The sequence below is a fragment of the Rhineura floridana genome, chromosome 17, assembly GCF_030035675.1.
Source record: "Rhineura floridana isolate rRhiFlo1 chromosome 17, rRhiFlo1.hap2, whole genome shotgun sequence".
Taxonomy (NCBI): domain Eukaryota; kingdom Metazoa; phylum Chordata; class Lepidosauria; order Squamata; family Rhineuridae; genus Rhineura; species Rhineura floridana.
This window is the reverse complement of record NC_084496.1, coordinates 10279695-10301479: the sequence shown is the minus strand read 5'-3', so window position 1 is coordinate 10301479 and position 21785 is coordinate 10279695. Positions and strand designations below refer to the sequence as shown.

Genomic DNA, 21785 nt, shown 5'->3' with positions numbered 1-21785 from the left:
CCCAATATGACCAGCGTTCCAGTGCAATCCTATCCACGTCGCGCGCTGAGGATCGCAGCCTTGGGAAGGCTCAGGGACTCCTGATCTTTGCCGGTGCCTTTCGGAGCGGACTCCCCCTCCCGTCCCCAGCGTGCGCGCTCCCGATCTCTGCTGCCAGGTGGCGCGCGCGTACTCGCCGCCTCTTTCCTAAGTTCTTTCCGCTGCTGACACCATGATTTTCCTCCTGGCCCTGTTTGCCAGCATCTTTCAGACAGGTGAGGTGAGCGTGGGCAAGGCGAGGGGGGGGGTTTGCAAGCCAAGATCTGGGAGTGCCCCATCGTAGGGACCAAGGAAGCTCCCTCATACTGAACCTGGGGCCTTCTGCATGCAAAGCAGATGCTCTGTCACCGAGCTACGACCCCTCGCCACCCAGCCTCACATCTTTCTTTTCTCTCTGTCTAGGGAATGCTGAATCAGCAATACTCTGCATCTGCTTAACAAAGGAAACCAGCCTGAACAGTAGAGCAGATTTCTTGTGTGCATATCCCAACTTTAGATACAAGATTACAGGCTTGAAGGGGACACAAAGAAATCATCTATATCATCCCTAAATCCCATAACTATAGACAGATAAGATAGATAGATAGATAGATAGATAGATAGATAGATAGATAGATAGATAGATAGATAGATAGATAGATAGATAATTGAATGGAACCACAATACATGCTGACCTCAGGTCCCTGAAGAAAGGGCAGGATTGTGGAGAATCATGAGTGGGAAAGTGCTGTGGCGCTCAAGTCCATTTTTGTGGCTTCCAGGCTGCATCTGATTGGCCACCATGAGAGCAGAATGCTGGACTAGATGCTCCTGTGGCCTGATCCAGCAGGGAATAGGAAAAGAATTACATATACCAATGTGCGTTTAACAAAGAAATTATACATAAAAATAACAAGAGGAAACAGAAAAGAACAAACCGAGCAAAGTTATACAGGTCAGGTATTTCCAAAAAGCAGAGGTACTTTGTCTATAATGTTAATAATAACATGCCTTGTTTTAAAATATGGAGGGCACCACATTGGCAAAGGCTGACATAGCGAACGGGAGCAGGAGATTGGGGTGGCGCACAACAATATATTATATGGTGTAGTGGTTAGTGTTGGGCTGGGGCCTGGGAGACCAGAGTTCAAATCCCCACTCTCTCACAGAATCATTGTGGGTGGTGATACCATGCCCCATGAGGGACTTAATACTGGGAACGATCTATCGTCCCCCTGATCAAAATGCTCAGGGAGACCTTGAGATGAGATATGAAATTGAGGAAGCATCCAAACTAGGAAATGTGGTAGTAATGGGTGACTTCAACTACCCGGACATAGACTGGCCGCATATGTGTTCCAGTCATGACAAAGAAGCAAAGTTTCTAGATATTCTAAATGACTATTCCCTAGACCAGTTGGTCATGGAACCGACCAGAGGGACGGCAACCCTGGACTTAATGCTCAGTGGGGACCGGGACCTGGTGCGAGATGTAAGTGTTGTTGAACCGATTGGGAGCAGTGACCACAGTGCTATTAAATTAAACATACATGTAACTGGCCAATTGCCAAGAAAATCCAACACGGTCACATTTGACTTCAAAAGAGGAAACTTCACAAAAATGAGGGGATTGGTAAAAAAAAAGCTGAAAAACAAAGTCCAGAGGGTCACATCACTCGAAAATGCTTGGAAGTTGTTTAAAAACACTATATTAGAAGCTCAACTGGAGTGCATACCGCAGATCAGAAAAGGTACCGCCAGGGCCAAGAAGATGCCAGCATGGTTAACGAGCAAAGTCAAGGAAGCTCTTAGAGGCAAAAAGTCTTCCTTCAGAAAATGGAAGTCTTGTCCGAATGAAGAAAATAAAAAAGAACACAAACTCTGGCAAAAGAAATGCAAGAAGACAATAAGGGATGCTAAAAAAGAATTTGAGGAGCACATTGCTAAGAACATAAAAACCAACAACAAAAAATTCTATAAATACATTCAAAGCAGGAGACCATCTAGGGAGACGATTGGACCCTTGGATGATAAGGGAGTCAAAGGTGTACTAAAGAACGATAAGGAGATTGCAGAGAAGCTAAATGAATTCTTTGCATCTGTCTTCACAGTGGAAGATATAGGGCAGATCCCTGAACCTGAACTAACATTTGCAGGAAGGGATTCTGAGGAACTGAGACAAATAGTGGTAACGAGAGAGGAAGTTTTAAGCTTAATGGACAATATAAAAACTGACAAATCACCGGGCCCGGATGGCATCCACCCGAGAGTTCTCAAAGAACTCAAATGTGAAATTGCTGATCTGCTAACTAAAATATGTAACTTGTCCCTTGGGTCCTCCTCCGTGCCTGAGGACTGGAAAGTGGCAAATGTAACACCAATCTTCAAAAAGGGATCCAGAGGGGATCCCGGAAATTACAGGCCAGTTAGCTTAACTTCTGTCCCTGGAAAACTGGTAGAAAGTATGATTAAAGCTAGATTAACTAAGCACATAGAAGAACAAGCCTTGCTGAAGCAGAGCCAGCATGGCTTCTGCAAGGGAAAGTCCTGTCTCAGTAACCTATTAGAATTCTTTGAGAGTGTCAACAAGCATATAGATAGAGGTGATCCAGTGGACATAGTGTACTTAGACTTTCAAAAAGCGTTTGACAAGGTACCTCACCAAATGCTTCTGAGGAAGCTTAGCAGTCATGGAATAAGAGGAGAGGTTCTCTTGTGGATAAGAAGTTGGTTAAGAAGCAGAAAGCAGAAAGTAGGAATAAACGGACAGTTCTTCCAATGGAGGGCTGTAGAAAGTGGAGTCCCTCAAGGATCGGTATTGGGACCTGTACTTTTCAACTTGTTCATTAATGACCTAGAATTAGGAGTGAGCAGTGAAGTGGCCAAGTTTGCTGATGACACTAAATTGTTCAGGGTTGTTAAAACAAAAAGGGATTGCGAAGAGCTCCAAAAGACCTCTCCAAACTGAGTGAATGGGCAGAAAAATGGCAAATGCAATTCAATATAAACAAGTGTAAAATTATGCATATTGGAGCAAAAAATCTGAATTTCACATATACGCTCATGGGGTCTGAACTGGCGGTGACCGACCAGGAGAGAGACCTCGGGGTTGTAGTGGACAGCACGATGAAAATGTCGACCCAGTGTGCGGCAGCTGTGAAAAAGGCAAATTCCATGCTAGCGATAATTAGGAAAGGTATTGAAAATAAAACAGCCGATATCATAATGCCGTTGTATAAATCTATGGTGCGGCCGCATTTGGAATACTGTGTACAGTTCTGGTCGCCTCATCTCAAAAAGGATATTATAGAGTTGGAAAAGGTTCAGAAGAGGGCAACCAGAATGATCAAGGGGATGGAGCGACTCCCTTACGAGGAAAGGTTGCAGCATTTGGGGCTTTTTAGTTTAGAGAAAAGGCGGGTCAGAGGAGACATGATAGAAGTGTATAAAATTATGCATGGCATTGAGAAAGTGGATGGAGAAAAGTTCTTCTCCCTCTCTCATAATACTAGAACTCGTGGACATTCAAAGAAGCTGAATGTTGCAAGATTCAGGACAGACAAAAGGAAGTACTTCTTTACTCAGCGCATAGTTAAACTATGGCATTTGCTCCCACAAGATGCAGTAATGGCCACCAGCTTGGACGGCTTTAAAAGAAGATTAGACAAATTCATGGAGGACAGGGCTATCAATGGCTACTAGCTATGATGGCTGTGCTCTGCCACCCTAGTCAGAGGCAGCATGCTTCTGAAAACCAGTTGCCAGAAGCCTCAGGAGGGGAGAGTGTTCTTGCACTCGGGTCCTGCTGGCGGGCTTCCCCCAGGCACCTGGTTGTGAGAACAGGATGCTGGACTAGATGGGCCACTGGCCTGATCCAGCAGGCTCTTCTTATGTTCTTATGTTCTTATGAAGCTCACTGGGTGACCGCAAGTCAGTCACTATCTCTCAGCCTAACCTACCTCACAGGGTTGTTGTGAGGATAAAATGGATAAGGGGGGAACCACTGGATGCCACCTTGGGCTCCATGGAGGAAAGGCAGGATACAAATGTAATAATAAAAAAATTAAATATCCCTAAGGTATCTCTTCTCCTTTTCCAGCTTACACCGGTGTAAATGAACGCACTTTCCTTGCCATCAAGCCAGACGGGGTACAACGGCACCTGGTTGGCGAGATCATCCGGCGCTTTGAGAAGAAGGGCTTCAAATTGGTGGCGATGAAACTCATGCAGGTCAGGGCGGCTGGCTGAGTACAGAGGCAGTTGCTGTCGCTTGCTGGCTGGTGCTTTTTTTAACAGGAGGTATTGGGGATGGAACTTGAGACCTTTTGCATGTAGAGCAGGTGCTTTACCAATGAGCTGGGGTTCTTCCCCATGTACATGTCATCATACACACCCACCCCACAAAGGTTTTGTCTAGAGCAGGGATGGCGAACCTTTCTGGTTCGGTGGGCCAGATCTTTATCTCCCCACCCCGTGGGCCAACTTTTGACAGGTGGGTGGGACCACCCACTTGTCAGTCATCTGACATAATAACAACAGGTGACTGGCATGTGGATGCTCCTCCCACCTGCCAAAGTTGGCCTATGGGGGAGCAGGGAGACTGCAACCAAGCAGGAGTGAACCACCCATGTATCAGCTGATGCCCCGGGCTCTGATGCAGTCCTGCTTTCTGCATGTTTCGGGTATGCTAGCTGCCAATCCAGCTGCATCTCTTCCTGCCCCGCATCTGTTGTCACCTATGATGTCAGGAGTAAGGCGGTGGATGTGGACTGGGGAAAGTGGCCTGAATTTGGCCCGTGGACCAGAAACTCCCTACCTCTGATCTAGAGACTGAAGGCTACATGCGCACCCACACCAAAACTGTTGGACGGCATCCAGTTGTGTATACTTTCATTTTATTTCCGGGTTAGGCATTATTGTCTCTCCTGTTTAGTTTAACTTGTTACTTATTTGTATTGTATTGTTTTATCTAATTATCTGTGGGTTTATTTTCTGTATTTGTTGACCGTGATTATTTTTACTTGTTCTCTGTTTTTTTTTAATTGTTCAATTTTTTGCTTGTTTGATGTGTTGTGGCCGCTTGGGCACCACTTTGTGGTAAAGTGGCATACAAATAAATAGAGGATAGCAATGGTGATCCAAGAGTTTATTTCTTGATCTTGGATTATCATCATCATAGTAGAAGTTTTTATTCCTTCATCCTTCAAGCAAGCTCCCATGGTTGTTTGTACAGAAAACAAGAGATTGAAACGTGTACTAAAAATCAGCAAAATTATTTAAGAGCTGCACAGTGTTGACTGGTTCTGTGACGTATGTTCTGACCAGGCCTCTGAAGACTTATTGAAGGAGCATTACATCGCCCTCCGTGAGCGTCCTTTCTATAGCCACCTGGTGAAATATATGAGCTCAGGACCTGTCGTGGCCATGGTGAGTGATATAACCAATGCATTGTGCTCCATGGGCCTGAATTCTCTGCTCCAGCAAGGTGGAAGTTATGCTGTTTGACATCAAATGCTCATGCCTGAAACCAGGGAAGCTGCCTTGGAAGTCAGGCCATGGAACCTTCCTCTGTCAACAAGCCTTTTAAGTAGTGACCTCATCCTGGTCTGCATCTACTGTAATTGCTTTTAAGATGCTTTTACAGATGTTTTGCTTTTAAGATGTTGTTACAGATGCTTTGTTTTTAAGATTTTTTAAAGGATGTTTTTAGTGTGTTACCACTTGTTATTTGCCACTCTGGGCTTGCTTTGTGAGGGAGGGCGGGATATAAATTTAATAAATAAATCTAGCTCAGTATTTTCTACCTCAGAGGTGGGCAGACTTTAGGCTTGTCAGATCTGCTTTGCTTTTTATTAGAACCCCAAGATGTTCCAGCCACTGCAAAAGACATCGTTAGAATTAAAGGTCAGGGTTCTCCTGAGCGTATTCTGAGCCACAGAGTTTGTTTTTGGTTATTTGACCTGAGCTCACAATCAAAGACCACTCCTGGTTAGCTTTCTTCACTTCAGAGGCTTCATTTAGGTAGGAAAAGTCCTTTTCTTACTAAACTATTTGGGAGTCAGAAGCCCTTGCGAATCAACTGCAATTTAGCCAAAAGATATTCCAGTAGATCCTGATCGACCGTCTGCCCGCCCCTGGTCCGCAGCGACTCTCAGGGATTTCAGATGGAGTCTTTTCCCAGCCCTACTTGGAGATGCCAGGGATTGAACCTGGGACCCTTTGCACGCGAAGCGGATGCTCTGCCACTGAGCCACAGCCCTTCCCCTGCTGTTATTGTATATCCTCTAATAGTGAGATCACTTCTCGGACTGTGAATCTTGATGGCAGGGAAGGGGAACCTCAGCCCTTGGGCCGAATGTGGCCCTCCAAGCCTCTCCATTCGGCCCTCAGAACTCTCCCCAGCCCACACCCCGTACTGATGCTGCTTTGCACCCTCCAGTGTTTTAAGTGGCTGAATTGCATCCTTGGACTCTGATAATGTTCAACTTCCATCAACTGATAATGTTGAACTCTGATAACGTAATGCTTGCCCGGATGGAGGACACAGAGCGGGGGTGAGTGAGTGTAGAAACTAGTCTACTATACAAAAGTAAAATTCACATTTATCGCTTTGCCCACTTTTCCCTCTGGCCCTGCCCACTGCTGGAATGTGGCCCCCAAAAGGTTGCCCAGAAGGGAATGCGGACCTGTGGCTGAAAAAAGGTTTCCTGCTCCTGCCTCATGTATTCAAAATACATCCAGGCACATATGGCAAATCTATCAAAATAATAAAAATTGTAAGGGAGGGAAACCCTAATGGTAAAGACATGAAAGTTGGAGGGGGGGGGGAGGGGGGGAAATTTGGGGAGGGGGCCTTTTTCCCCCAAGGATTTTTTTTACCAGAAATTTGAGGAACATTGGGGGGGGGAACCTTGTACGAAATTAGGGATGTGCTAGAATTCTGCCCCATTTGGATTTGGTACTGAGTTTTTATTAATTAGCTTATTCACTGTCATTGTGGATCAGATTTTTATATAGCGATTTTCCACAGCCATTTTCAAAAACTGTTTTTTTTTAAAAAAAAAATCCGCCTCTAAAATATTGATATTAAGAATATTTTATTGATATTTCCTTTACAATATTAATATTAATATCAATATTTTTACGAGGGAAAAATAGTTCAGTAAAAGCAGTGGCTAGCAGACAAAGAATGAATTCAAATCAATTCCCATGAATTAGGTCAACGGAATGCTTTCAAATCAGCACCGGCCGACGGATCCCATCCCTATATGAAATAATTTCCATTCTCGAATAGAGAGAGGCCCATAACATCTGTCCTCCTCAGGGCTGCACTATTTATTATTGATTTGTTACATTTATACCCTGCCTTTCTTTCACCATGGAAACCAAAGTGGCATACATGTGGTTCCCAGGTGGTCTCCCATCCAGGCACTGACCAGACCCAGACCTGGTTAGCTTCAGCAAGATGGTGGCCTCATGTGCCTTCAGACCATAGCCTGGGACCACCATTTCCCCAAGTGGTTTAGGTAGCAAAAGTGGATACAGACAAGGCCACTGGGGCTGGGATGGTTGTTTGGGGCTGGTGGGTTGGGAGTCACTACTGGGTCAAGGCCAGATCTAAGGTAGGTCCCACCACCGCTGTACAAATAGAGGCGAACAAATGAAGAAATGAGTCCCCAAAGGCATGATTGGGCTAAAAGTGCATCCCAGGTTGGAAAAGCTTGAAGACTCCTGGTCTCTTCTTGCAGGTTTGGCAGGGACTGGAGGTAGTGAAGATGGCTCGCGTCATGATTGGCGAAACTAACCCAGCAGATTCCAAGCCGGGGACTATCCGAGGAGACTACTGCATTGAAGTTGGCAAGTGAGTGGCAACCTGTTGTTTACCTTTTTGGAGGAGGCCTCTCTTCTAAGTGCCTTTTGACTACAACGACATCTGGAGGGCCAAAGGTTCTCCACGCCTGGATTCCAGTGATACAGCCGTTGGTCTACCGCAGCAAGATGTGGGGGTGCAACAGCCAGGTGCTGTGCCTGAGATGCTCCAAAACTGTGTTCCCGTGAACAGAGCAGAAACAGAATTTATTTTTTAAAAAAGGAGGGCCAGAGGAAACTGAGAGAAAAAAGAGGCAGCAGAAGGAAGAAAAGCAGAGATGCCTTTCAAAGAACGGGAGAATAAGGGAAAGATCTGATACACTATTCCTTGTTGTTGTCATATGCCTTCAAGTGGATTACAACTTATGGCAACCCTATGAATCTTTTTTGGATATATTAATACGGTTTTCATGGTAGGAGGTATTCAGAGGAGGTTTACCATTGCCTTCCTGTAAGTCTACGGTATTCCCAGGTGGTCTCCCATCCAAGTACTAACTAGGCCTGACCCTGCTTAGCTTCTGAGATCAGACAAGATCGGGTGTGTTCAGGGGAGTATGGCTGTAACATACACTATTCCAGTGGTTCCCAAACATTTTTCCCCCATGACCCACTTGAAAATTGCTTGAGGATCTTGGTGGACCACTTCATTATTTTTCTGCCTGTTGTAGCAATTGTAATGCACTGCGCTAGAGGCTGTATGATGTTTAACTGCCCTTTTGCAGACACTCCACAGACCACCTAAATGAAGCACCGTTTGGGATCCCCTGTACTATCGTATAAGCTTATGAAGATAGAAAGGAAACATTCTTGTTTTCTACAATTTTTCATCTTTTTTTCCTCAGCTGTTAGAAACACTGTAAGCTGCCATATACAAAATCAGACTATTTGCCTGACACTGCCTCTACACTGACAGGCAGCACCTTTCCAGAGTTTCAGTCAGACTTTCCCTACTGCTGCCTGGAGATGCCGGGGATTGAACCTGGGACCTTTTGCATGCAAAGTATGTACTCTACCACTGAGCTACAGCCCCCTAGATGAAACCTAGCTCCTTATTATACCCAACTGCACAAGAACTGTTAACTACTGCACAATATTTCTTCCTCCAAATGGATCCAGCTGCACCTTAGAATAAACCAGTGGTTCCTGTCAGCTCTACACTGCATCAGCAGTGTCAGGGGGGGCTGGAAATTCCTGGGTCTTTGGCAGGGAAGGAAAGTCCTTAGCCAGCAGTCGGGTTGTAAATCTGCCAGGCCTATCCGAAGCGTACTTGCCGAGTCAGAAGTCCAGAAGCGAGGTCAGTGGAGGTCCGGGATCAATTGCCAAGGAGGTCAGTCAAAGAGATGCTGCAGGGAAACTAGGTCTACACAAAGCCACGCCTGATGTTGCAGTCAGCAACAAGCTGCAGCCAAGGTGTGCCTTATAAAGAGCAGGATGGACAGCAGGTGTGAGCCCTCAGCGTTTGGGCCTTAAGGAGACAGGCCTGCCTCTCTTCTGCCTGACCTTCTGCTGTCTACGTTCTGCAGGTGAGGGGGGAGTATCCTGTTCACTGTCTGTGTCTGGCTGCAGGGCCTCTGCTGTCCCTGGGGTGCTCTGCAGCTGAGGGGCAGAAGGAGCTGGATTCTCAGGAGGCTCCTCCATGTCTCCTGCTGCTCCTGGGTCTGCTGCTGTTACTCCCGAGTCGTCCTCATCTGAGGAGTCCTCTGACGGGGCCATGACAGTTCCTAAGCTTTTATTCCCCCAGACCACTTGAAAGTCACTGATGCTCTTGGTAGACCACTTAATGATTTTTCTGCCTGTTGTAGCCATTGTAATGCACTGTGATATTTTAATTGTATTTTGATTGCCTCTGTTATTTCTTATACTGTATTTTGTTATATTACAGTTTGCATTCCATGCAATTCAAGTTGCAATGCAATAAAAGAAGCAATCAAAACACAATTAAAATCAATATAAAGATTTAATGCGGACAGACCGTGGACCACCTGAATAAAGCTTGTAGACCACTGGTGGGAACCCCTGGAATAAACTATTTTGTTTTGCCTTCCCTACAGGAATGTGATTCATGGGAGCGATTCAGTGGAGAGTGCCCAGCGGGAGATCTCACTCTGGTTCCACACAGATGAGTTGGCCTGTTGGGAGGACAGCGCTGAGCACTGGCTTTATGAGTAAGAAAAAGCAGCTGGAGCCAGTGGTGGCTGCTCGCTCCATGTTAGTGGGGCCATGGAATCCACTCCGGGTGTTAGTCTGAACTTTCAAGGAGCTGCCCCAGGTGCTGAAGTGGATTCTGCTGCCCCACTGGCATGGAGCAATCAGCTCCCACTGGCTGAAGTGCTGGCCCCTCTGCTCAGGCACCGCACAAACCCATCCATTCCTCTTCGGTGCCTCTGGGATTTCACGGATTGCTTTCTCCTTTCGCTGAGTGGGTGGGTGGGGAAGAGGAAAAGAGTGAGAGTGTTCTAGAGCTGAAAGAACAGATTTTGTCAGTTTATATTTCCCCCTCCTCCCCCCCCCATTAGTCTTTTAGGGCAATGTTAAGGATAAGCTTTTGTGTATGAAGGTGAAAAGGAACTCACCAAGGGGATTCCAGTAATCTTATTTTTAGAGGGTTGTATCTGATGTTAGTCCTACTCACTGTAGACCCACTGAAATTAATAAACATGATTAACTTGGGTTCATTCAGTAGGTTTACTCTGAGCAGAACTTTGTGGCTACAACCCAGGATATATTTTTCAAAGGAGTCCATTCGAGGTTCCCTCACCGCTTCCCATTTCAAGGCTGCAAAGATGACCCTGCTTGGCTGTGCCAAGGTTTTGCTTTTTGTATCTGAGTCTATAGCTGCGGCATTCAGGGCGTTGCAAGCCCCTACAATCAGCTGATCATCAGGGCTTGCATACTGCTGTGTGTGGCACTTTGCAAGCCCCAACAATCAGCTGACCATCGGGGCTTGCAAAGCGCAGTTCCTTTGCCTGCATTGTTTTATTTCATACTACGCAAGCAAAAATGGGCTACCTGAGAAATGGTTGGCTCCACCCCCTTGTCAAACTTTGCCCGTGTGGAGAGGGGAGGAGATAAGGATCCAGTTCCCTACAACCGCTCTACAGTCTGCCAAAATGAAACCTCAAATACGACAGGAGCAAGGGAGCTGTTCTGGATGACTGTGCAGCCACAAATACAAACAGTTGTTCCCAACTAGCAATATTCAAGAGCCTGAGCATCAGGTCTTATACGGCTGATACTGTGCCCTGCTCTCTCTAGTGTATGCAGATTCTTTTTGGGTTGTGGAAAGGCAGAACCCACCCTGCCAGTATCACTCATTCCCCCCACCCCACCCACCAATAGTCCAGGCCAGGTGGGAGGGCTGCTTTAGTGCATGTTTTATCTTAGAGAAAGAGTATATGTAGATCTTCAGATGTGGCAACCCACCTACCCCTAGTCACCCTAAACATTGGGCCGTGCTGTCTGGGGCTAACAGGAGTTGGGAGCCCAGCAACATTTTGAAGTCCACCCCTCTCCTTTAAAAAAAAAACTTACTCCAGCTAAAAACTACTTGGGAGTGGAAGATGGCAATGCAAAAAGCCTCCAACAGATGTTTCTAAAAGTAGAAACAGCCAAATCGCACTAGGATGGGAGCTGGCTGGTGAATTAGTCTTGCTATGCTATCATGGACATTTGTCTTCCTCTGGTGCTTCCAAGATCTTTCAGCCAGCTGCTGACTAACCATACTTCCAAATATTTCCCACAAGGAGATCGTTTACAGCTATAAATATATGCAGGGCTACTTTTTAAATATTGGCTGCATTTTGTTTTTGTAAAATAAATTTTGGAAAAAGGCAGTAGTTTTCCCTCTATGTCTGTTGGAGTGGTGGATCCTGGAGAAGGGCATGACTGCTTGGCTGGAAGTACGGAACAGACGTGCTTCACGCTGTACAATTTTGTTGCAGTTACCCCATGTGTATGTGTTCTAGTAAAAGACGCAAGAAACGTTAGTTACTACAGGACAGCTGCTTTAAAAATCCCACCCTTTTGGTCTGCTCATCAACGGTCTCAAGCCTGGGATGTTAACACATTTTTGTTTTTTTATTACATACAGAACAGATATGGTTCGTTTTGTTTGATTAGCGTATAAGGGACAGAGCATAAGGAGAGTGGGGTTTTTTTTTCATACAGCAGTCTCTTTACATCGTCAGACCAAAACGGCAGAGTTGACAGGCCTTAAGACACTTTTTTTAAAAAAAATCCTTTTTTTATAACATACAAGTTAACTTTACATACATCACAGTGAAGATGTGGCGGGGAGGTGTCTGTAAGTCAAATCAGCTTTCACCTTGAAGGCAAGCAGCTATTGAAGGGAGTCAAGAGCACAGTGTTGGGGACCTCTTTTCTCCCTTAGCTGTGCCTCTTTCCTCCCATATGTTCTACACCCCCCCTCCACAACCCAATGAACATGTGCTTCTTTTCAAGGAAAACATCACTTCAAACTTTGAAAGGCTCTTTGGGCATTTAACTGTAGGCAGGGGAGGCAGACATGCAGTGTTCTGACGAGTAAATGCTGGGAACTGAGAACTATAGGGAGCATCACAAACTTTGCAGTTTTACCTTTTTTTAAAAAAAAACCCAAACACACCTTGGTTCATTTCTGCACGAGTAAGCAATCCTAGTCTCAGGGGGGTTGTTTTGGCAACAGGTAGATCAGTTTTAGAACCATGGCACACGCTGTCTCTGCGGACTCTTTGCGTTTGCTGTCTAAGCTGCGGTGGCGCTGCAGGGGCAGGGCTTCAGGGCAGAGGTCCGGGGCCCTACGCAGCAGCATGAGCAGGACCCCCGCCCCCACTCCATGCAGCTTGCATACACTTTACCATCTAAAGCCAGGGTGGGGTGTAAGCCCATTAAGGCCAGTCTAAAATTATCTAACTGCACCACTACTGAGCAGTAGTTGACCACTCGCTCTCACTTTTTAAAGGTCTGCTTTCCTCTCTCTCCCCAGTTCCTACTGTCAGGTTGCTCTCCATGCCACGTTCATCTCCTCCCGCCCTTTGCAAACAGAACATAGGAAGCTGCCTTATACTGAGTCAGACCATTGGTCTATTGGTCTCAATATTGTCTGGTCTGACCGGCAGCGGCTCTTCAGGATTTCAGGCAGGCACTTTTCCTAGCCCTGACCGGAGCCCCCAGGTTGTTTTGGTTTTTTTAACCAGGAACCTTCTGCATGCAAGAGATACTCTTACCACTGAGCCGCAGGCCTTCCCCTTGCGTTGCCCTCCCAGATACCTCTCTTCCCCTCTTTAGAACAAGCACCGAGAGATCTGCTTCACTCTTTTGTTATTGGGACGAGCACAAAGGAGTTAGCTTGGTTATGTCTTTTGCTCTTGAAAGAAGAGAGAAGGAGCTCCACTTGGTCTCTAGCCCACTAGGTGACCAACGCACTGGGGTGTCAGCAACAGAGGAAAAACGTGGCAGAACAGATTAGTCGTGTCACTCACCAACTTGGCCCAGGTGAGCAGTAAATCAGATCACACCTTGGCTGATACCCTTTCATTATCCCACTCAAAACTACAGTGTTATCTGCCAGAGCTCCAGTCTTCCTCCTAGCACTGCACACTATGATTTCACCACTAGTCTAGAAAATAGATTGGATGCGTTGGCATTTCATAATTGGACAACAAAACCCCTTTCCTATTAACAATGCTGGCCAGAAGTTTGCCCCCCTTGCTTACAGGAAATCTAATCCAACAGGGTTGGAATGTCCTTGTGACACGGTACGTAACAAAGGGCAACTGTGGAAAGTGAAATCATTGCCTCCAGCGTGTCACTTCCAGACAGGCCTATTGGGGCAAGTTGTAAGGGTGGTCTAAAATCTGAAACTAGAAATGACAGCATCCAGAATCTCTTCTCGGAATAAATAATAGGAAACTAAGAAGTCCCTTTTACGGCAGTTGAGATGAATTATCCATCTTGCTCCGCAGCGTCTCTGCTGACTAGCAGTGGCTGTCGAGGGTCTTAGGAAGAGGCCTTTGCATGTTAACTAGAGATGACAGGGATTGAACCCAGGCCCTTCTGCATACAAAGCAGATGCTCTACCACTGAGCTCTGGTGTCTCTCACCACTCTGTGAAGTTCACTATATTTCTTGTCGTGAATAAAGGATAACCCGTATTTGATTCCAAACCTTGCTGTGGGCTACTGGACCACTTTTTGCGCTCTTTCAACTCAAACTACACTGACAACCACATCACCATCCTGGATGTTCCTCTAGTCGAGATTTCCTCTCTCCCGTTCTCCATGACAAATCATGGGTCAAAGGTCAGTGCCACTGACTCACTCCAGTCAACACTCTCCCCTCCCATGAGGTTCACCACGTAACATCTCATCTAGTTTCCATGGTTAGTTTTTCCTTCATCTTGGTTTGCTGTAGGGAAACCTGCACATCTTTTCTCTTTCTTTGAGCTCTGTTCATTCTGTCCTTGGGTTGGCTTTAAGTAAGCAAGTGACATAAAACCAGAAACAAAGTGGGTCCTTGTACCCAAGACTAATTCACAGGCCCAACTTCTAGCAGGGGGTAGAGAAATGGAGTTGTGCAACATTTGATGTGTGTGTCATGGTGGCCATGTGATACGATACCCAAGTCATGTGCTTCCTGGGTCGTTGTGAAAGCAGGTTGAGCTGCAGCTTGATAAAAGTGAGTGGATATGGGCAAGTGTTCACACAACCTGTTCCCCCATACATACCAAACTATAGGTGGAACTGTTCAATCTACATTTTCAAACAGTGGCTTGTGTGAACTGGCTTTGAAGCCTTCACTGTGATGGGAGACTGCCTCAGGAAACTTCTGGTTTTCTGCACTGTAGACTCCACACCATACATATACCACTTTTAAACAGTCATGGCTTCCCCAACGAATCCTGGGAACTGTAGTTTGTTAAGAATGCTGGAGGTTGCTAGGAGACACTCAAAGAACTACAATTCCCAGCACCCTTAACACCCTGAATGCCAGTGAACCGTCAAGCTACTGCTTGAGTCTCCCCCACCTATGGAGTAAGAGAAAAAACAAAAGAAAACCCAGTGGTTCACCTTGTGATGTTCAAACTCTTGGACCGGGTTCTGGCATGTTGCAGAAATAAAAGACATGCATGGGGCCACAGGGAGGGGATGAGGGATGCAAAAAACAAACAACACAAAAGAAAGGGACACCTGCACACTTCCGGCTTTGGCTCAGCCCAAGAACTGTCAGGACGTTGGCCCATCCCTGTCCTTCTCTCTAAGGGAGGCTAACCTCCCTCTGAAAAACCAGGCATTTAAAGAAACTTAAAACAGGAAAGGTTCTATGGGATTTCAATAAGACATAAGAGCACTTAGCATTTCTGGGTTCCTCCCCGCTGCTTCCTTCCACAAACTTTAAGGTTGGGAAACAGCCAAGTCCATCAGCCTCTGCCTACTGCAGAAACCTCCGTATACCCCAGAGGCCCAGCTGTTTACAACTTCATCTCAAGTAACAATCCATTCCCAGGCACTGCCACGTGAGACGGGATGCATTGGTTGCGGTGGCCCTGCCACTCGGCAGGGCAGGGTGGTGGCAAGAGAAGGGGAGCACCAGGTTAGTAGTGGGTGCAAGTGTGTGTGCCTACCAGCCGCCAACCTGGTACTCCCCTGCCCCATCCCAGTGAGCAGCAGCGCTGCTGCAGCTGGGAGGCTGGTACAGTGGCAGCACCTCACTTCACATGCCACGATTGCTTTCTCCTTTCCCCACCAGCCTTCACAACTTCTCTGGACCATCTCTGCTTCTGCTTCCTCTCTCTTGCTGCTACCTACAAAAGAACCAAAGACTTCCCCTTGCCTCGATTCCTCTCTTCCCTGGTCCATCCTCTCCAGGCACACACCTCTCTGCTCCATCTCCCGAGTCCCACTCAAGTTCCCTTGGCTTCAACATGTGTCACTGAGAAGTAGGGGCCTAGTCTCCATCTCGAACTGCCTGCAAGATTTATTTGAATACTTGGAGAGCCATATGCAACTCCCAAGCCTCAATTTGGCCCCCACAGAACAACACGGGGCAAATGAACCCAGACCGGCTCTAACAAAAAACAAACACTTGGGTGGCGTTTCAGTGTTTCAAAGGCAAAGGATTTCCCGATTACCCTCTACACAGCTGCTAAGCATACACGTCGCCTCCCTCTCTGTCAGCACACCACTCATTACTACAAAGGGTTGGAGCAAGGACTGGAGGTAATAATCCCACTTTCAGGTCTACCAAAAATGCCTCTCGCCTGGATTATTGTATATTAAATTTATGTCTGAACCTCGCCCTTCCTCCAAGGAACTCAGAACTGGACTCTCTCAAAGGAGGTCTTCCATCCAGGGTAGTGCCCGAGCCCAGATCTAAATGGCTTCAGTGGCGGAAGCAGAAGCCCATCACGAGCCTTCAGTCCATTCTCTGGGTATCAACGTCCCACGATTGATCTGTTGTCATACCAAAGTCCTACTGAACACATCCACACACCCTTTCGGTGTGTATTTTGTATTCCCGACCACTCCCAAATTATCCCAGATAATCCCCCACAAGTGGGTCCCATACAGAGACAGTGAAGGAGGCAGGATTGGAATGTTTGCTTTGTTAAGATGGAAACCATCTCTTTCATACTGGCTTGAAGACCAATGCAAGCCATCCGTGGTGGCAAAAGGAGGGGTGGAACAGCCAGTAAGCAGCTTGGTTCTTCCATGCAGGTGGGTGAGGGAAGGAGGGAAGGGACTGTTCCGAAAACCTCGTCCAGCTCTTCCAAGCCGAGTCTGGTCTGCCTGTGCTTCTCGTTGCCTGACTCACCGGGCGGGATGTGGGAATTCACTGCCACGATTCTTCTCCTTTTTGGATGGCTGGAGGTAACCCGGCCAATTCGGAATGCGCACAAGCCCAAGATGAAAGCTGCGAGAGTTTGGCGGTTAGAAGAGGAAGGGAGCCGCCACCCAGTGCAGGAGCTGCTGCGGTCGGTTGTCTAGGGCTCGGTTTCCCAAGAGTAGGAAAAATGCAGGAGTTCTGTATGTACATACTGGCATTCAGGGAGTTGTGGGGGTCGGGGAGGGAGAAAGTTATAACTGGCAGGAAAAAAAGATACAAGCGGAGCTCATTCGGGGATGTAGGAGACTTGCCACACGATGATGTGACTCCGTTCAGCCTTGGAGAGAATGGGCTTGACTTGGGCGGCTTCCCCTGCGTTTTCCTCCGTCTCGTCGTCTTCTCCATCTCCTGTTGAGAGAACTTGTACAATGAATGGGACAGGAGCGGGGAGGTCACAGAAGCGTCTCTGCTCATCTCAGGCCCACCAAACAAGCCGCTCGGCAGTTAATAACACATAACATTTACACAGCACTTTTAGATGCCCACACGTGCTTTGCATGCATTCTTAGGTGAGGAAGGGGTGGTGCATCTGCTTTGTATGCAGAACGTCCCAGGTTCGATCTTTGGCATCTCCACGTAAGGCTGGGAGAGTCCCCTGCCGGAAACCCCCGAGATCTGCTGCCAGTCAGTGTAGAGCACCCTTTTTCAACCTTGGCTCCCCAGATGCTGTTGGACTACAACTCCCATCATCCTTGGCCATTGGCTAAGCTGGCTGGGGTTGATGGGAGTTGTGAACCCAAGGTTGAAGAGCAGTGGTATAGGCGGTACTGAGCTAGATGGGCCACAGGGCTGGCTCAGTATAAGCCAATTTCCTGTGATACAATCCTTGCACCAGCCTTAGACCTGTATCATTTTTATCCATTATTATTATTATTATTATTATTTATTAAATTTATATACCGCCCGACTAGCAATAGCTCTCTGGGCGGTGAACATAAAATAGCATAAAAATACAATGAATAACAAAATAATACTAAAATACAATCATCAATCCAATACAATAAACATTTTAAAAAGTAAATCAGTTCATCTAGTACAGCCTTTCCCAAGTAGTGGGCCACCAGATGTTGTTGGACCACAATTCCCATCTTTCCTGACCATTGGCAATGCTGGCTGAGGCTGATGGGAGTTGTGGTCCAACAACACCTGGTGGCCCACTAGTTGGGAAAGGCTGATCTAGTATGTTCGTGGCGGAGAAAAGGCTTGAACCAGCACTTCTGGGACATGACTCTCTTAAGGCCAAACAAGATAGGATGTCTGATGCTGTAAGACTGATTTTAGCTGGCACAGGGTGGTGGTATTTGAGCCAGATGGTGACTATGGCATGCAGGTGCGTGTGTGGCTTTCACCTTTTGTTCCTGCCACAATCCCAGTCAGAATCAGGGCCCTTTGCACCTGCTACTGACAAGGGCTGGAAAACTCCCACTGTCGTTGATATTGACTAATAAGAATTTACCTCATCCCAAGGTCCCTTCTAGACTGCCCCTGTTTTGCTAGAGGGATTCAACTGCGTACCGGCAAACTTAGGTTTGTGCAGTTAAAGTAGATTAAAGCGCACTGGCGCTCTTCCACAACGAGCGCACAGGCAAAAAAATGGACTTTTTGTAATGAGGAAAAGGATGGGGAAATGCACTAGAACGTGTCGGGTGACACTTAGTGGATGGGAAGTCCTATAACCTCCACGCAAACAGATCAGGATGAATGGTCAATAAACAGCATACATTATTATCTAACCTCCGCGCATGCTTTCTGCACACATAATTACTGAATGCTCATCAACAGTGGAGCTGGGGGTGCCTGAGGTCAAATGCCAATTGTGCTCATTATTGTCTACTCTGACTGGCAGCAGTTCTCAGGCAACGATCTTTCCTGTCAGGTGCTACTGGATCCTTTTACTCAAAATGCCAGGAATTGAACCCGGAACCTTGTGCATACAAAGCAGGCTCTACCCACAGAGCTACAGTCACAGCCGCACCAGCTCAGGTGTTGTTCAGTCTGTCTGACAAAAACCCAAACACCTACCTGCCTTAATTTCATTCACTTCCCTTCTGCTTCATGCATCTACCTAGTTGCCATGGTGTTCTTTGGCTGAGCTGGAAAGAACACTACAGCCCAATCACAAGCACGTCTTGCAGCCCTTTAAGGGAGATGCTGCCACAAGAGGACTGTGATGCGTCCTTCCCTGGCTCTCCCCGTCAGGTTCCTACCTGCTCGTGGTTACTGCCTGTCTCTAGGCACCACCAGGGACTCTACCAGTCCGGACCGCACTCTCTTATGGTTTACCTATCCGCTCTAGCACAGATCTCAACAGATCCCCCTGCTAGGCAACCACCAGTAACGTCCCAATACTAGTATTCCCAGAGACTCTGAATACTGGTATTGTTATTCTCTTCACCGCTGCCACCATTTGTTACAGTGCCACAAGAGGACCCAAGTCAGGGCCTATCTGTACCATACATGTAAAGCACTGAGGGCCACATTCATCCTGAGGGCCACATTCCCTTCTGGGCAACCTTCTGAGGGCCACATGCCAGTGGTGGGTGGAGCCGGAGCAAAACTGGGTGGAGCAATGAATTATACCACTTTAATAGTCAAGGCTCCCTCCCCCTGCAAAGAACCCTGGGAACTGTAGTTTAGTAAGAGTGCTGAGAGTTGCCCCTCTATTTCTCTCACAGAGCTACAATTCCCAGTCATTTAACCACCAATCCCTCTTCTCAGGGAACTCTGGGAACTGTAGCTGTGTGAGGGGAATAGGGGTCTCCTAACAACAAACTACAGTTCCCAGGATTCTTCAGGGGAAGCCATGACTGTTTAAAGTGGTATAATAGTAGTGATGGGGGAATTTATCATTATTATTATCATTATTATTATTGTTATTAACAATAACAATATAGCAGCTTTAAATGGATGCTGCAGATGTGGCTTCCGTGTTTCCCAAACTTTTCATAGCCAAGCCATGCATGTTTGTTTTTCCCAATTAAAAACTGGAGGCATGCCTAAACATTAAAAAAGATTTAATTGAAGATTGCGTAACAGGCAGAACTACCCACTTTCAGAGGTGCTTGACACTCTGTTCACACCGCTGGAGGTTCTGCCTCCTGATTGTAAGAAGTCCTGCAATCCAAAAATCCTTGCTTGGCCTACCCAAAGCCCTAGGCATGATTTCTGCTTTACCCCCCGCTCCCTTCACATTAGTTTGAGCTTTACCCACAGCTGCTGTGGAAGATGAGTGTATAGATATGTGTATCTGTGGAAGAACTCACCAATCCGGAAGTCGATGTACCCTTCCCCGCCGCTGAGCACCAGGACGTTCTTTAGCTTCTGCCCCTCCGCCTCGATGGTGGCCGTGCTGGGGTTCTCGGAGGGGCTATCCAGCACGCTCCCGTTCAGCGTGGCAAGAACGTTACCTGAAAGAAACCAGAGCTTTCTAGGAGGAGGAGCTCAGCTAGATACCTTGAACCTAATGCAAGAGGCCACTGGAAGCGGCTCGCAGCATGGGGTTCTTCTAACAAACAGCAAATCAATAAAACAGGAGTGGGGAACCTTTTTCATCCTGAGGACCGCATTCCCTTCTGGGCAACCTTCTGAGGGCCACATGCCAGTGGTGGGTGGAGCTGGAGCAAAAGTGGGTGGAGCAATGAATGCAAATTTTACTTTTGTACAGTAGGCTAGCTTCTACATATGCAATCACACACACCCCTCTATCCTCCATCCAGACGAGTGAGGGATATGATCAGACTTCAAAGACACATGGAGGGGTGTGATCCCCAGGCTGAAAAGGATTCCCCACCCCTGCTACAGAGTACAGAATCTTCCCAGGCCACGCAGCTCTTAATTAAATTGGAATTGCATGAGCTGAGATGATTGGAAACAGCCTCAGAATTCTTCATAAACCGTTGGATTGTGCAAGAAACCACTTGGCATCGCACTACATCACGCAAGTGTAGCCACGGAATGTGCAAAGATATTCTGCTTACCAGGCACAGAGACAAAGAATTTGACGGCGTCACGGTGACCATGGAAGCAGAGCTGGGCTTGAGCCATGGAGCAGTATGGGATAAAGCTGCTGGCAGACTTGTCATTGCTGTCATCGCTGCCGTACACATGGATGATCCCGCCAGGCCGGTTCCCTTCTCCAGATGTTGGGGATGTCTTGTTGGCTGAGACCAAAGAAAAAGACCAAAACATCAAGAGCAAGCAACAAGAAGGAAATAATGTAAAGGGCATGTCTCCTACTGGGAGAAAGGGCAGGATATAAATCAAATAAATAAATAAAGTCTGCACCACAGGGTTAAACTGGTTTAATAATCCTAGGAGGAAGCATTGGTGCCATGAATTTCTTCTCCCCCAGAGAACGATGGGTTATATGCATAAGTGAATTCCCTCTCCCCAGGGAATTATAGCTCCATGAACAAAGACTTCTAAAGGCAAAGATGGATGTAACGTTTATAGAAAGATATGCAGCTGGTTTGAAAGCATGGATGGACGAATATGTCAATTTTGGTTTCTTGGTCATCTTAATTTTGGTTCTCCACATTTCCACATCAGTTTCTGATTTTTTAAAAAAAAGTCCTCATGAAAGTTCCTCTGCATTTTAGTGCAAATTTCTCCTAATTTACACATTCTTGTGTGCAATTTTGCTTAATATAATGCTTGTTGTTGTTATGTGCCTTCAAGTCGATTACGACTTATGGCGACCCTATGAATCAGCGACCTCCAGTAGCATCTGTCATGAACCACCCTGTTCATATCTTGTAAGTTCAGGTCTGTGGCTTCCTTTATGGAATCAATCCATCTCTTGTTTGGCCTTCCTCTTTTTCTACTCCCTTCTGTTTTTCCCAGCACTATTGTATTTTCTATGCATTGCTACTCACACATCACCTTAGTATATGCAGTTTTGTACACGTTACTTGGCTGGAAAACTGCACTGCAAAATTCAAAGAAGTGAAAATTTCGAAGGATAGCTATGTTTTGGTTCACATATCATTTCAAAAAGTGTGAATTTGAAAATGTCA

At 46.6% G+C, this 21785-nt stretch overlaps 2 protein-coding genes across 25 annotated transcripts in view; one reads left to right on the top strand and one right to left on the bottom strand.

Moving 5' to 3' along the window:
• The first annotated feature begins 195 nt into the window (after positions 1-195).
• NME3 (NME/NM23 nucleoside diphosphate kinase 3) lies at positions 196-11712 on the top strand. Of its 7 annotated transcripts, XR_009759360.1 has the most exons (7): positions 208-259; positions 442-997; positions 4118-4248; positions 5344-5445; positions 7767-7879; positions 8730-8887; positions 9939-10013. XR_009759360.1 is itself a non-coding variant. In XM_061599268.1 (6 exons), exons 1-6 carry the CDS (start codon positions 212-214, stop codon positions 10054-10056), a joined length of 582 nt encoding a protein of 193 aa, XP_061455252.1. In that variant the 5' UTR covers positions 205-211; the 3' UTR covers positions 10057-11712. The 7 variants fall into 7 exon arrangements, 6 of the variants coding, with proteins under 6 accessions (XP_061455253.1, XP_061455252.1, XP_061455255.1 ...); XM_061599268.1 differs by lacking the exon at positions 8730-8887 and having other exon boundaries at positions 205-254; positions 442-516; positions 9939-11712; XM_061599271.1 differs by lacking the exon at positions 9939-10013 and having other exon boundaries at positions 8730-9727.
• A 245-nt stretch (positions 11713-11957) lies between these two features.
• Positions 11958-21785, bottom strand: part of MAPK8IP3 (mitogen-activated protein kinase 8 interacting protein 3) — a 90654-nt gene continuing 80826 nt past the window's right edge. For all 18 annotated transcript variants that reach the window (XM_061599279.1, XM_061599284.1, XM_061599278.1 and 15 more), the window contains 3 exons: positions 20748-20930; positions 20034-20177; positions 11958-17118 (listed from right to left, as the gene is read on the bottom strand). In XM_061599279.1, the coding sequence (XP_061455263.1) occupies positions 16997-17118; positions 20034-20177; positions 20748-20930 (449 nt within the window). In that variant the 3' untranslated portion in view covers positions 11958-16996. The remainder of the gene's footprint in view (positions 17119-20033; positions 20178-20747; positions 20931-21785) is intronic.

Bases quoted from the DNA above. Each gene is read 5' to 3' on its own strand.
- NME3 (XM_061599266.1), top strand. From the start codon at position 844: ATGCTCCTGTGGCCTGATCCAGCAGGGAATAGGAAAAGAATTACATAT. The intron at 4,249-5,343 runs GTCAGGGCGGCT...TGTTCTGACCAG, and splicing joins TGGCGATGAAACTCATGCAG to GCCTCTGAAGACTTATTGAA. The intron at 5,446-7,766 runs GTGAGTGATATA...CTCTTCTTGCAG, and splicing joins CAGGACCTGTCGTGGCCATG to GTTTGGCAGGGACTGGAGGT.